At 36.8% G+C, this 16,920-nt stretch overlaps 1 protein-coding gene across 1 annotated transcript in view; it reads right to left on the reverse strand.

Annotated features, from left to right (window-relative positions):
- Nucleotides 1-402: 402 nt before the first annotated feature.
- Nucleotides 403-16,920, reverse strand: part of STK31 (serine/threonine kinase 31) — a 48,015-nt gene continuing 31,497 nt past the window's right edge. Inside the window, exons 6-12 of the mRNA XM_031935966.1 lie at nt 16,034-16,135; nt 13,820-13,900; nt 11,880-12,005; nt 10,862-10,987; nt 10,575-10,661; nt 9,440-9,589; nt 403-549 (exon numbers count right to left, since the gene is read on the reverse strand). Of these exons, the coding sequence (XP_031791826.1) occupies nt 403-549; nt 9,440-9,589; nt 10,575-10,661; nt 10,862-10,987; nt 11,880-12,005; nt 13,820-13,900; nt 16,034-16,135 (819 nt within the window). The remainder of the gene's footprint in view (nt 550-9,439; nt 9,590-10,574; nt 10,662-10,861; nt 10,988-11,879; nt 12,006-13,819; nt 13,901-16,033; nt 16,136-16,920) is intronic.

Genomic DNA, 16,920 nt, shown 5'->3' on the forward strand with positions numbered 1-16,920 from the left:
CTTTCTGATCCAGAGTAAATTCACTTAGGATAATGGCCTCCAGCTCCATCCAACTTCTTAATTCTTAAACCATGGATGAGAAACAGCTATTTGGTTTACAGTAGAAGCAGGAATATACCCAAGACTCATTTAATATTTATTTTCCACATATGCATGAACTGCTTTCAGATTAATGTAGGACAAAATCATCTTCACTGTTAATCTTGACTTCAACAAAACTAAGACAATAGCATGATACCTAAAATATATATCAAGCCAATTTGTAGAAAGCACACAATAGGTAACAGGAAGCATATCAACAGTTTTGATAAAACTTAAAGTTCTACTAAAAGTCTGCTGCTTTTTAAGGAGAATCACTATAAAAATCATCACATTATATACATATATACATATATATATGATCTATTTCAACAAAAAGTAACATACCCATAATAAAAGGCAGCCATAAGCATATAAGTCTGAACTTGGAGAAGCAGGTTTTCCCATTTTCAACTCAGGTGATATCAAACTCAAGTCACCAACCATCATGTTCACTAAGGCTCGCTGACTCTGCAAAAACAATATTTTAAATATTTTAGATACAACACAATTGAGGTGACTTTCTGTGAAGTATGCTTCATTCAATCAATACAAAAAAATTCATTTTAAATATTTCATTCTCTTGTTTTCAAATATTTTTACCAATTTCTGCTATTATAAATTGCTCTTAAAATCAGTCCTAAAATAATAACTATGGGACTTTTTTTATATTCATTTTGTAGACTTGAACAGATTTAATACTAACAATCACTGATTCTGTGATTAAACATTTGATACTTTTTTTAAAAAATAAATTTCACAAGAGTAAGCAGCAGTACTATGTTCTAATTCTGAAAATTCTAAATAATTCATTTAAGAACTGAAATCCGGGGGCGGAGCAAGATGGCCGAACAGGAACAGCTCCAGTCTCCAACTCCCAGTGCGAGCGACACAGAAGACCGGTGATTTCCACATTTACAACTGAGGTACTGGGGTCATCTCACTAGGGAGTGCCGGACAATCGGTGCTGGTCAGCTGCTGCAGCCCGATCAGCGAAAGTTGAAGCAGGGCGAGGCATCGCCTCACCTGGGAAGCGCAAGGGGGAAGTGAATCCTGCTTCCTAGCCAGGGGAGCTAAGACACGTAACACCTGGAAAATCAGGTAACTCCCATCCCAATACTGCACTTTAAGCAAACGGGCACACCAGGAGAATATATCCCACACCTGGCCAGGAGGCTCCCACGCCCACGGAACCTCCCTCATTGCTAGCACAGCAGTCTGCAAACTAACCGCAAGGCAGCAGCGAGGCTGGGGGAGGGGTGCCCGCCATTGCTGAGGCTTAAGTAGGTAAACAAAGCTGCTGGGAAGCTCGAACTGGGTGGAGCTCACAGCAGCTCAAGGAAGCCTGCCTGTCTCTGTAGACTCCACCTCTGGGGACAGGGCACAGCTAAACAACAATAACAACAAAGCAGCAGAAACCTCTGCAGACGCAAACGACTCTGTCTGACAGCTTTAGAGAGCAGTGGATCTGCCAACACGGAGGTTGAGATCTGAGAAGGGACAGACTGCCTGCTCAAGTGGGTCCCTGACCCCTGAGTAGCCTAACTGGGAGACATCCCCCACTAGGGGCAGTCTGACACCCCACACCTCTGGAGTACACCCCTGAGAGGAAGCTTCCAGAGTAAGAAGCAGACAGGTACACTCGCTGTTCAGCAATATTCTATCTTCTGCAGCCTCTGCTGCTGATACCCAGGCAAACAGGGTCTGGAGTGGACCTCAAGCAATCTCCAACAGACCTACGGCTGAGGGTCCTGACTGTTAGAAGGAAAACTATCAAACAGGAAGGACACCTACACCAAAACCCCATCAGTATGTCACCATCATCAAAGACCAGAGGCAGATAAAACCACAAAGATGGGGAAAAAGCAGGGCAGAAAAGCTGGAAATTCAAAAAATAAGAGCGCATCTCCCCCTGCAAAGAAACGCAGCTCATCGCCAGCAACGGATCAAAGCTGCACGGAGAATGACTATGACGAGATGAGAGAAGAAGGCTGCAGTCCATCAAACTTCTCAGAGCTAAAGGAGGAATTATGTACCCAGCACAAAGAAACTAAAAATCTTGAAAAAAGCGTGCAAGAATTGACAGCTAGAATAATTAATGCAGAGAAGGTCATAAACGAAATAACAGAGATGAAAACCATGACACAAGTAATACGTGACAAATACCCAAGCTTCAGTAACCGACTCGATCAACTGCAAGAAAGAGTATCAGCAATTGAGGATCAAATGAATGAAATGAAGCGAGAAGAGAAACCAAAAGAAAAAGAAGAAAAAGAAATGAAGCCTGCAAGAAGTATGGGATTATGTAAAAAGACCAAATCTACGTCTGATTGGGGTGCCTGAAAGTGAGGGGGAAAATGGAACCAAGTTGGAAAACACTCTTCAGGATATCATCCAGGAGAACTTCCCCCAACCTAGTAGGGCAGGCCAACATTCAAATTCAGGAAATACAGAGAACGCCACAAAGATACTCCTCCAGAAGAGCAACTCCAAGACACATAATTGCCAGATTCACCAAAGTTGAAATGAAGGAAAAAATCTTAAGGGCAGCCAGAGAGAAAGGTCGGGTTACCCACAAAGGGAAGCCCATCAGACTGACAGCAGATCCCTCAGCAGAAACTCTCCAAGCCAGAAGAGAGTGGGGGCCAATATTCAACATTCTTAAAGAAAAGAATTTTCAACCCAGAATTTCATATCCAGCCAAACTAAGTTTCATCAGTGAAGGAGAAATAAAATCCTTCACAGATAAGCAAATGCTTAGAGATTTTGTCACCACCAGGCCTGCCTTACAAGAGACCCTGAAGGAAGCCCTAAACATGGAAAGGAACAACCGGTACCAGCCATTGCAAAAACATGCCAAAATGTAAAGACCATCGAGGCTAGGAAGAAACTGCATCAACTAACGAGCAAAATAACCAGTTAATATCATAATGGCAGGATCAAGTTCACACATAACAATATTAACCTTAAATGTAAATGGACTAAATGCTCCAATTAAAAGACACAGACTGGCAAACTGGATAAAGAGTCAAGACCCATCAGTTTGCTGTATTCAGGAGACCAATCTCACATGCAGAGACACACATAGACTCAACATAAAGGGATGGAGGAAGATCTACCAAGCAAATGGAGAACAAAAAAAAGCAGGGTTGCACTACTAGTCTCTGATAAAACAGACTTTAAACCATCAAAGATCAAAAGAGACAAAGAAGGCCATTACATAATGGTAAAGGGATCAATTCAACAGGAAGAGCTAACTATCCTAAATATATATGCATCCAATACAGGAGCACCCAGATTCATAAAGCAAGTCATTAGAGACTTACAAAGAGACTTGGACTCCCATACAATAATAATGGGAGACTTCAACACCCCACTGTCAACATTAGACAGATCAACGAGACAGAAAGTTAACAAGGATATCCAGGAATTGAACTCATCTCTGCAGCAAGCAGACCTAATAGACATCTATAGAACTCTCCACCCCAAATCAACAGAATATACATTCTTCTCAGCACATCGCACTTATTCCAAAATTGACCACATAATTGGAAGTAAAGCACTCCTCAACAAATGTACAAGAACAGAAATTATAACAAACTGTCTCTCAGACCACAGTGCAATCAAACTAGAACTCAGGACTAAGAAACTAAATCAAAGCCACTCAACTACATGGAAACTGAACAACCTGCTCCTGAATGACTACTGGGTGTATAACGAAATGAAGGCAGAAATAAAGATGTTCTTTGAAATCAATGAGAACAAAGATACAACATACCAGAATCTCTGGGACACATTTAAAGCAGTGTAGAGGGAAATTTATAGCACTAAATGCCCACAATAGAAACCAGGAAAGATCTAAAATTGACACTCTAACATCACAATTAAAAGAACTAGAGAAGCAAGAGCAAACACATTCAAAAGCTAGCAGAAGGCAAGAAATAACTAAGATCAGAGCAGAACTGAAGGAGATAGAGACACAAAAAACCCTCCAAAAAATCAATGAATCCAGGAGTTAGTTTTTTGAAAAGATCAACAAAATTGATAGACCGCTAGCAAGACTACTAAAGAAAAAAAAAGAGAACAATCAAATAGACACAATAAAAAATGATAAAGGGGATATCACCACCGACACCACAAATACAAACTACCATCAGAGAATACTTATAAACACCTCTACACAAATAAACTAGAAAATCTAGAAGAAATGGATAATTTCCTGGACACTTACACTGTTCCAAGACTAAACCAGGAAGAACTGGCATCCCTGAATAGACCAATAGCAGGCTCTGAAATTGAGGCAATAATTAATAGTCTACCAACCAAAAAAAGTCCAGGACCAGATGGATTCACAGCTGAATTCTACCAGAGGTACAAGGAGGAGCTGGTACCATTCCTTCTGAAACTATTCCAATCAATAGAAAAAGAGGGAATCCTCCCTAACTCATTTTATGAGGCCAACATCATCCTGATACCAAAGCCTGGCAGAGATACAACAAAAAAAGAGAATTTTAGACCAATATCCCTGATGAACATTGATGCAAAAATCCTCAATAAAATACTGGCAAACCGGATGCAGCAGCACATCAAAAAGCTTATCCACCATGATCAAGTGGGCTTCATCCCTGGGATGCAAGGCTGGTTCAACATTCGCAAATCAATAAACGTAATCCAGCATATAAACAGAACTAAAGACAAGAACCACATGATTATCTCAATAGATGTAGAAAAGGCCTTTGACAAAATTCAACAGCCCTTCATGCTAAAAACACTCAATAAATTCAGTATTGATGGAACGTACCTCAAAATAATAAGAGCTATTTATGACAAACCCACAGCCAACATCATACGCAGTGGGAAAAAAACTGGAAAAATTCCCTTTGAAAACTGGCACAAGACAGGGATGCCCTCTCTCACCACTCCTATTCAACATAGTGTTGGAAGTTCTGGCTAGGGCAATCAGGCAAGAGAAAGAAATAAGGTATTCAGTTAGGAAAAGAAGAAGTCAAATTGTCCCTGTTTGCAGATGACATGATTGTATATTTAGAAAACCCCATTGTCTCAGCCCAAAATCTCCTTAAGCTGATAAACAACTTCAGCAAAGTCTCAGGATAAAAAATTAATGTGCAAAAATCACAAGCATTCTTATACACCAGTAACAAACAGAGCCAAATCAGGAATGAACTTCCATTCACAACTGCCTCAAAGAGAATAAAATACCTAGGAATCCAACTTACAAGGGATGTAAAGGACCTCTTCAAGAAGAACTACAAACCACTGCTCAGTGAAATAAAAGAGGACACAAACACATGGAAGAACATACCATGCTCATGGATAGGAAGAATCAATATCGTGAAAATGGCCATACTGCCCAAGGTTATTTATAGATTCAATGCCATCCCCATTAAGCTACCAATGAGTTTCTTCACAGAATTGGAAAAAACTGCTTTAAAGTTCATATGGAACCAAAAAAGAGCCTGCATTGCCAAGACAATCCTAAGCCAAAAGGACAAAGCTGGAGGCATCATGCTACCTGACTTCAAACTATACTACAAGGCTACAGTAACCAAAACAGCATGGTACTGGTACCAAAACAGAGATATAGACCAATGGAACAGAACAGAGTCCTCAGAAATAATACCACACATCTACAGCCACCTGATCTTTGACAAACCTGAGAGAAACAAGAAATGGGGAAAGGATTCCCTATTTAATAAGTGGTGCTGGGAAAATTGGCTAGCCATAAGTAGAAAGCTGAAACTGGATCCTTTCCTTACTCCTTATACGAAGATTAATTCAAGATGGATTAGAGACTTAAATGTTAGACCTAATACCATAAAAACCCTAGAAGAAAACCTAGGTGGTACCATTCAGGACATAGGCATGGGCAAGGACTTCATGTCTAAAACACCAAAAGCAACAGCAGCAAAAGCCAAAATTGACAAATGGGATCTAATTAAACTAAAGAGCTTCTGCACAGCAAAAGAAACTACCATCAGAGTGAACAGGCAACCTACAGAATGGGAGAAAATTTTTGCAATCTACTCATCTGACAAAGGGCTGATATCCAGAATCTACAAAGAACTCAAACAAATATACAAGAAAAAATCAAACAACCCCATCAAAAAGTGGGGAAAGGATATGAACAGACATTTCTCAAAAGAAGACATTCATACAGCCAACAGACACATGAAAAAATGCTCATCATCACTCGCCATCAGAGAAATGCAAATCAAAACCACAATGAGATACCATCTCACACCAGTTAGAATGGCAATCATTAAAAAGTCAGGAAACAACAGGTGTTGGAGAGGATGTGGAGAAATAGGAACACTTTTACACTGTTGGTGGGACTGTAAACTAGTTCAACCATTATGGAAAACAGTATGGCGATTCCTCAAGGATCTAGAACTAGAAGTACCATATGACCCAGCCATCCCATTACTGGGTATATACCCAAAGGATTATAAATCATGCTGCTATAAAGACACATGCACACGTATGTTTATTGCGGCACAATTCACAATAGCAAAGTCTTGGAATCAACCCAAATGTCCATCTGTGACAGACCGGATTAAGAAAATGTGGCACATATACACCAGGGAATATTATGCAGCCATAAAAAAGGATGAGTTTGCGTCCTTTGTAGGGACATGGATGCAGCTGGAAACCATCATTCTTAGCAAACTATCACAAGAACAGAAAACCAAACACCGCATGTTCTCACTCATAGGCGGGAACTGAACAATGACATCACTTGGACTCGGAAAGGGGAACATCACACACCAGAGCCTATCATGGGGAGGGGGGAGGGGGGAGGGATTGCATTGGGAGTTATACCTGATGTAAATGACGAGTTGATGGGTGCTGACGAGTTGATGGGTGCAGCACACCAACATGGCACAAGTGTACATATGTAACAAACCTGCATGTTATGCACATGTACCCTAGAACTTAAAGTATAATAATTATAAATAAATAAATAAGAAATGAAATCCTACAAAGCACTTTCCTTCCTTACTGACCATTCTCTAAATATACCATTTCTAATATGTCAAAGATGATCAGTGACAATAGCATGAACCCTAGATTCAGACAGATCTTGGTTACAATTCCCCACTCTCCCATTTATTTGCTGTGTTACCTAGGGCTTTAACCTCTTTTTTGTCCATTTTTACAATTTATTTTTAATTTTTATGGGTACATAGTAGGTATAAACTTCTTTGAGCCTAAATTAATTTGTAAAATGGAAATAATGTCTACCTTACAGAGATATAATGTCTAGCAGGTATCACCAAGTGTTAATTATCTTTTTTCTAGCTATGATTTTGATCCTTGCTTCTCAAAGTATAATCCAAGGGCCAGGAGCTACAGCATTAACTGGTAGCTTGTTGCAAATGCAGATGATCCATTGCAGAAACGCTAAACACTAATTTGCATTTTAACATGAACCCCAGGTGAGTCATATGCACTATACGGTCTGAAAAGCAATGATCTTGACCTCAGACTACTTTTCTTTATCTTCCTGATGATCACTTCAATCTAAAAATTGCATGGAAAATGTAGCAAAAGGTAAGTTTGATCAATATTTCAGAATAAATATTTTTAACTGAAGATTAAAAACAATGTTTTGGGGAATAATAACAGGGGATGAGTAAGTATTTAAAGAGAAGAATAATTATTTTAGTCGTATCTACAGTTATGCAAATGGTATGCTCAAAACGTAAACTAACCAGAATCCCTAAAGGCTGAGATCTTTTAAAATTCATAATTTAGTTATATTTCTCAGGATATCTTAATTTTCAGTTAAACTAATGTAATAAAGTAAATATTTCAGAAAATGAATCTGTATAAATCCTGTACAATCTGTACAACCCAGCTTTTGATTACAGTTGCAGTTTCATTTTCTTATCTTTTTGAGCTACCATATGAAAACCATTAAGACTACATATACTCCAGTAGCATTACCCTATGACTTGCAGATGATCAAAGCATAAAAGCATTATAACATATACTAGTCAAAGGAAATTGCTCAGATAGTAACAGATATTGGCAAGGATGTAGAGAAAACAAAATCCCTATACATTACTGCTAAGAATTTAAAATGATGTAGCCATTTTGGAAAACAGTTTTGCTCTTCAAAAAGTAAAACATTATAACCCAGTTAATTCCCCTCCCAAGAGAAATGAAAACATGTCCACACAAAAAAAATTGTATGCTAATGCTCATAGCAGCATTATTCATATAACCAATAAGTGTAAACAACACAAATGTCCAGCAACTAATGAATATATAAACAAAATGTGGTGCAGCCATACAATGAAATATAATTCGGCAATAAAAAGGAATGGCATTCTGATGCAGTCAACAATGTGGATGAACTGTGAAAACACTATGCTAAGTGAAGTTAGCATAAAAGTCCACGTACTGTATCATTCCATTTACATGAGATGTCCAAATGGGCAAATCCATAGAGACAGAAAGTGTATTAGTGGTTTCCAGGCTTGAGAAGAAGGGGGAAATCTGAGTGACTGCTAATCAGTATGGATTTTCTTTTTGGGAATAATAATGTTCTGGAATTCAATACTGATTATCACTGCACAACTTTGTGAATGTACTACAAACTATTACTGAATTGTATATTTTGCGTAAATTGTATCTCAATAAAGCTGCTATTTTTAGAAAAATAATTGCTGATTTGGCCATTCCACATTGTATACACACTTCAAAACATCATGTTGTACATGATATACACAATTTTTATTTCTCAGTTAAAAGAGTATTGTTCCCACTATAACGACAACAAAAAATCACGACATGCTCTTAAGTTGTCTGATCTTTGCTATCTCTACAAACTGCCTATTCTGAGGTAATATGACACCAAATTAACAGCCATTAGAGTTGAATCTGGATGTAAACTAAAAAGTCCAAGGTTCCTAGGTTTCTAAAAATGTACATTATTAATCAAAAAATAGCAAAGTACGTATATGTAAATTGTATCTATAGACAGAGGGACACCAGTGGAGATAGGTTGGGAGATGGCCACCTAGTTTCCTTGCATGTTTCCTAGCAATTAAATGTTTCCTAATGATGATAAAATAATTAATGTTGTCAATGCCATTGAGTATATAATGTCAGGTAGCTCCTAAGACTTATGGTTAAAATACACAATGAACGAACTTAGAAATTCTTGTTATTCTAGCACCTAGCTGAGAGCAAACAGTTGCTTATACTACATGACACAGTTTAACTGAAGGCAAAGATCCTATAATACAGTATTATATTATATATAAATGCTGAACTACTGCTTAATAATATTAAATAAAGTCTAGAACCTATCTGTAAAACCGTGATATCTTACCACAGATTTGGTGAAGTCAAAATCTCCAACAATTCCTTGTTCACGGTTTATAGCAAATACATTGTTCTGATGAAGTGATCCATGAATTATATCAGCCTTATGCAATGTATGCAGGCCCTGGGCAACACCTTTCATGACCTTTAAAGCTTCCTATAGATAAGTACACACAAAACAAGTGAGGAAGTAGGCAAATCATTTTAATCTTGAAACTTTTCTCTAATTAAAAGACTGCTCTAGAAATGAGTAAAGTTTCCTCCAAATGAATCTTTAATAAGAATACAGCATAGAGAAAGAATTAAAGATCAGATGAAGCCTTGATTTTGTAATGGTGACACTGTGTGCGTGTGTGTGTGGGCACCAGGGACCAGTTTCATGAAAGACAATTTTTCCACGGATGCAGGGGGGGTTGGTTTCAGGATCAAACGGTTTCACCTCAGATCACAGGAATTAGATTCTCATAAGGAGTGCGCAACCTAGATCCCTCACATGCACAGTTCACAATAGAGTTTATGCTCCTATGAGAATCTAATGCCTCCACTGATCTCACAGGAAGTGGAGCTCAGGCAGTAATGCTTGCTCACCGGCCACTCACTTCCTGCTGTGCCACCCTGTTCTTAATAGTTCTTAACCAGTCTGCGACCTGGGGTTTGAGGACATCTGTTCTATTATCTCAAAGAAGACTTGGATTACAAATACCAACCATGTAATGTATCTATAAGAGACTGAAACAGTGTTCCTCCATAAGAAGAATCAGGGCCTCCTTCACTGTTATTACTAATCCTAAATTTACAATGATAAAAATAAAAGCTGCCACTTAAGCACTTATAATACCAAGTGCTATGTTAGGCAGTTCACATACAGCACAGTTTAGTAGTTAATAAGCTTGGGCTTTGGAACCAATTTCGAGTCCCCTCTCTACCTCTGGCTAAGGGACCCTGTGCAAGTCACTTAATCCTTTTAACCCTTTTTCTCATCCATATAATAACTTCTATCACAGGTTTGATGTGACAATTAAATAGAATACCATGAGTCAAAATTTTACAAAGTATATAGCATGTAGTATGCCCTGAATAAATATTAGGTGTTATTTTCTCATTTAATACATCCATGGAAATAAATAGTGCTTTGTACTTACTTCTGAATTTAAAGGCATGCTGGCTTGAACAGTACTCAGGTTTGCCCTAGGGTAGTATGGGACCATCAGGTAAGCCATAGGATCGGACTAAGAAGCAAAACAGAGAATGTGACTCCAAGTGAAAACTTCAACGTATTTTAGCATACATTGATTCTATAGGATAATTTTTGTTTTATGTTAAGGGGAATGAACTGCTGCTCTAAAACCTGGAGTTAAAACTTATTTTAAATAAAATGGTTTCTGCAAGATAAAATGGTTTCTGCAAGAGATAAGCGTGAGAACTTTACCTTACATAAAAACAGGAATAACAGTGGTAGTAACCCTGACTCTTCTTCAGCTTCTCTCCAAGCTCTATGGTAGGTGGCTGCTCTCTCAATCACCTTGGCTTCTGTGTCAACATCCACAGAATAGCCCTTGTACCAAAAAAAGAGGCACTGGTAATTCCAAGATGAAAATCTCATTGTAATTATACACCGTTCCAATTTAAACATAATTCATTAATTAAAATCTAATTTTATTTTTTAATTTTATAAGTACTTTTCTGTCTTCTTTGAATTCTATAATTTGGAAAAGGAAAGTGCAATTCTACCTGTAGCCTGCTACGCATTCTAGAATGTGTAGCAACTAAGGCCAAATTAATTATCTTATTATCATGATTAACAGTTTCCCAGATCAATGAGAAGAAATTCAGGAGCAGAAGATTGTACTGACAACACAGCTGATATTTCAAGGAGAAATGTAAGAAAATGAAGAATTTTAAAAAGATATTGGATGAATATAATAAGTTCACCCAAAAAAAGGAAAGCATATCCTATTAAGGACATATTCTATTTAGGGAAATGACAGAAACTTTACTGATTTTTTTTCATGTGAGATAAAGCTTTATTTAATGATCTTTTTAAATACTTTTTTTATTATTACTATACTTTAAGTTCTAGGGTACCTATGCACAACGTGCAAGTTTGTTACATAGTTATAAATATGCCATGTTGGTTTGCTGCACCCATTAACTCATCATTTACATTTGGTATTTCTCCTAATGCTATCTCTCCCCCCTGCCCCCCACCCCACGACAGGCCCCCATGTATGATGTTCCCCCACCCTGCGTCCAGGTGTTCTCATTGTTCAATTGACGGAAACTTTAAAAATTAGCTCTGGCAACCAAACTATAAGCACAATTATTATGCCAGTCAACTTATATACTTTAGAAAACTAACAGTGAGGTTTTTTCTTTCTTGAAATGTAACAGCACCACTATCCTTTATGCTGCTGAATCTCCCACAAGTAAGAATAATTTAGGCTTACCTTTAACAGAATTATCTGCCCATTAACCTCAGAACATACCAAAGGACGCTTGCTGCTAAGTTCCTTCATGGGCTCAGCATCAAGAAGATCTCGTTCCAAGCTCATTGTAAGGAGGCCACCAGAGTTCTAGGCACAAGTTTTTATGACAGTTGAAGAATCCAAACAATCCCAGCACTTAAAAATCATCAACATAATTAGTTACATGCTATTAAATGACTTGTACATATCAACTGTATGGAAAAACCAATAAAATTAAAATCTTTAAAATTTTGAATTTTCTCCAGTTCCTGGTTCTTAAACTCCTCCTACCCAAAGTGTAATCACCATACATTTAATTGTTGCTATAATTTTATTTAGAACAGATTCAGGAAATGAATAGAATTAACCAGATATGCATCCTAGGATCCCTAATATTTACTTGAAAAACCACTTATGTTTCCTAAAAATACTAAAGTAACAACCAATTGGGAGCAGAGTGAGGAATGAAGGACTATATATTGGGTTAGTGTACACCGCTCAGGTAATGGGTGCACTAAACTCTCAGAAATCACCACTAAAGAACTTTTATCCATGTAACCACAAAACACCTGTACCCCAAAAACTCTTGAAATAAACGTTTTTTAAAAAAACAAAAAATAAATAAGGTAAAATAATGACAAAATTGTAGTTGTCAACTGGGAAAGATTAGTCCAAAAATTATGACTACCATGAAGTAATTCTAACACCTCTGCCCCTGTTTGGAGTACTCAAAAGTGAAAATGGCTTTCAACAACTAATTTTACTAGATATTTCTGCTACTTTTTAAAAGGAATAATTTTTCACACTAAAATATGATCAACATTTTAAAGCTAAGCTTTACTGTGGTGCAGTTTCAGTGAGGGGCACTGTAGAATTGTTTTCAGGGTTTTTTCTTAAGTTCTGCCAGTACTTTTACGTATTCTACAATATATAATCAACCTACAAAAAATTCCTAAGCATACATTACAGCTGAACATGAGAAAGCCACTAAAGGCTTCCATAAACCATGAGTCAAACCTTTTATAATCTTCTATAATAAAGTAGATCAGCATATTTTTAAATATTAATTTTCAAGTCCTATGTGGCAGCACATACTCATTTGCCCACACTGCATAAGATAATCGCTAAGTTAGCGGTAAATAGTTGCAAAGAAAACTGCACATCATTTTAAAGTCTAGTCTGGAAAGAGTTTAGAGTAATTATTTAAGTTAGGGAACTTTAATCTTAAATATTTTTTAGAATAAACTCACATGTCTACACAAATATCCCTCTCTGTTCCATATTTAAGCCATTATAATGGACTTAATGACAATCTTAATGAATAAATACCTCATCTAGGCCCTCACCATAGAAGGCAATATACATGGTAGGATTAACAGATTCTGTCTTGAGAGCCAGTATTTACTAATCCTGCTCCATATGACCCCATCTAATATGCTGATCTCCAGCTTTTGAATCCTGCCTGCATAGAAAACCATACCCACCTCAACATCTCCACTTTAGCCAATCTCTCAGGAATTTTTTCCCGGAATGCTTTAACTTAAAAAACACATTGTGCTCAAATCCCTCATGGCTAGCAATATCTTGTTTTTATCCTAACTCTTGAAGTAGCAGTTAAAATTTTATTTTGTCATTTCAAACAATAAACACCTATAATTCAAATAAGTACACCTATAATTCAAATGAAATGTACTGAATGAGGATAAGGAAAACAGAAAAACAGATAATGCAATTTAACATAAAAATAAAAATACCATGCAAACATTAAAGGGTCATAAGAAAAAGTTCTAATACCTATAAAATATTCATCAGGAATATTTTTATTAAAAAGCTACTATAAGTTTAACACTGACACAAATTTAATATTATCACTTTTCAACACTCTCTGTATAGTAGTAATTCTCAAGGGAAACAAAGTTTACCATATATTTGAGTAATCCTATTTCAGGATGAAGCAGAGGCAGCTCAGGGAACCATTTCTGTGCCAAACTAGTCAGCATCTCCTAAAGTTTAAAAAAAAAAAAAAAGTTTTTAACTGTAGATCAATATATATTCAATTTTGACATGTTGCTCTTCAGGAAAATATATCAGCATCTACCTTATAACATACCAAGTAAGATAATCACTGTTTCTGCCTTCTACTTCAAGAAATAACAAGTGAAAACCAAGACTCACCTTGCATCTGCTAAAGCAAATTAAATATGGCCTGAGAAGGACTCTGTACTTCTATATTTGAGTCCTTGTGGATGAACTGCAACCTAGCTTAATAGACAAGATTGAAAACCTAACTTAGCAGTATGCACCTATAACAATAGCTGAGTCTTGGCCAGTCCCAGCGGCCATACTTCAACCACCTATCGACTGCTAAGTGTTCAAACTGCGTTCAAATAAGGCAAACGCCAACCTGTAACCAGTACAGCTGTTCTTGTACGTTGCTGCCGATTTCTGTAAGTCACTTCCCTTTTTTTGTCTATAAATTTGTTCTAACCACAAAGCATCCCCAGAGTCTCTCTGAATCTGCTGTGATTTGGCTGCCCAATTTGCAAATTGTTCATTGCTCCTTTAAATTTAAGTTGGCTGAAGTATTTTTTTAACCCATCTAAACTACCATCTTACTAACTGAAGAAAAATTTAATTACCAATTTTAAGCTCTGGATACATACATAAGCACAAATCTTGCAAGGTCAAAGTCCTCACCCACTTCCAAACTAAAATGAAAATGTCTGAAAATATATCAATTTGAGGCATAAAACTGTCATTATTTCTCAAAATATTAAGAACACAGTGACATTTTAAAATAACAGCTGTTTTGTTAAGAGGAAAATTTTAAAGCCTGAGAGAAAAAATACATAGCTCTACATAAGTAACTTTGAAATAAATGTGAAAATCGAGTATCCTCACAAAAGAAAAGCCACTTATCACATATTTATTAAGCAAAACTTCTAAACACTTGTCAAATCACTGGAAGATAGCTATTTTAACCCAAGGTCAACAAGGTATTTACATATACTCAGATGAATTAGCTAAATAAAGCATGACACTTAAAATACCTATTGTTTTCATAGTTTTAATATTTTTCCTTTTTTTTTTTTTTTTTTTTTTTTTGAGACAGGGTCTTACTCTGTTGCCCAGGCTGGAATGCAGTGGCATGATCATAGCTCAATGCAGTCTCAACCTCCGGGGCTCAAGCAATCCTCCTGTCTTAGCCTCCAAAGTAGCTGGGCCTACAGGTACATGATACCATGTACCTAACTGTTGTATTTTTTGTAGAGACAGGGCCTCACAAGTAGCTGGGCCTACAGGTACATGATACCATGTACCTATTTGTTGTATTTTTTCTAGAGACGGGGTCTCACCATGTGCCCAGGCTGGTCTCCAACTCCTGGGCTCAAGTGATCCACCCACCTTGGCCTCCCAAAGTGCTGGGACTACAGGTGTGAGCCACCATGCCCAGTCAGTATTTTTAGTTTCAAAGTGCTGTTTCTTAACTAACTTCTTTCTGGTAACATCTCCCAGATATAAAATACAATATTCTTCCATTTTAAACAAAAAATACAATGATTTATTTCCCCAAGCTCACAAAAATCAGTGGTAAAATAGAGACTTAAAAGATGTAACTTCTCCTGCCCCCAAAACCAGGTAGTCTTATTTTGTTACATTCTTCCACTAAATTATGCTGCTCATTGATGTTTACATTGCAACATTATGGAAAAATGATGTTGATATAAATTTTGTGTAAGGAAAAGGTCTTTAGGTTTTATGTTAAACAGAAAAAAGGCAATATGCAAAAGTGTGTCTGTGCTATAATCTCAATTCTAAAAACAAGCAAAAAAAGACTAAGAGAAAGTCAAAAGTTAACAATGATTACTATTGTTATCACTGAGCGGAAATATTACAAGTGATGTTTTTCCTTCTTTACAATTTTCAGTTATTTCCACACTGGTAGAATGGTCAGAATATTTGGTCATGTGAAATTTATTTCTAAACTTACAAAAATCTTACTAGATCAATATATATATAAACTTTCTACATAATACCTCTAGCCCTGTGATTACAGTCCACCTCATAAAACGGATATTTAAATTCAATTTCTAGAGTAAAATCTAATGTAATACTTCAAAGAATCAAATACTTACATATTCCTCCCTCTCATGATAAATTTCCTGAAAAACATTATTGCGCAGCTGAGTTATTTCTTCTTTTATTTTCTCAATTTGAGAGCCATCAGGGTCATCTGACTTGAATCAGAAAGAAAAAGTGTTTTTTATTAACATAGAGAAAACAAGTCTTCCTTTAAGAATTCAAGTTCTACAGCAAATTACTCTGTGTGGTTTCTATGTATCCTTCAGTATCTAGCACATAAAAGACCCTCCTAATACTTGCTGAATTGACTTAGGTCAGTTTATTCTAACAGTGACTTTTCTGAAACCTAGAAAGAGGAATTATAAAACATAAAGACATAAAATCAATTACATAGATTTTTCTTGTCTCTCCATCTGCTGTAGATTTTCTGTAGGATAAAAATGGCCAACTGCCATTCGAACAAAAGAAATATTAATAATAGCAACCAGAGTACACCTGAATTCCCTAGAATTATCTTCTACATGAGATTTGGTTCAAAACAAAAGGATGAGTAAATGTGTGAACTGTCTCCAATGATAATACATAAGCCACTTTAAAAAGTATGTCAGCTTTTGTGAAAGGAAAATAAATCTTGGGAACTTTAAATCACTAAGCCAAAGGAAAAAGTCAAGTTGGGAACTGTGTCAGGCAAACCTGCTTCCCATTTTATTCCTAAATAAGATAGCTACAAATATAAAAACCCTGCATGCTTCCTCACAACTCAGTAGGAAATCCCTTATGGACCCCAGGATCTTTACCCTAAAACAGTTCTGTTGAATTTTACTCTGACAATGTAAATTGATAGCTTATTTTCTTAGGTGCAGGACAAAGGACAGAACTCTAAGTCATCATCCTTTTGCTCACCTGAGACAAATGCATATCTGATTCCTTCCTCTGATGT

The sequence above is a fragment of the Piliocolobus tephrosceles genome, chromosome 8 (genome assembly GCF_002776525.5).
Source record: "Piliocolobus tephrosceles isolate RC106 chromosome 8, ASM277652v3, whole genome shotgun sequence".
NCBI lineage: Eukaryota > Metazoa > Chordata > Mammalia > Primates > Cercopithecidae > Piliocolobus > Piliocolobus tephrosceles.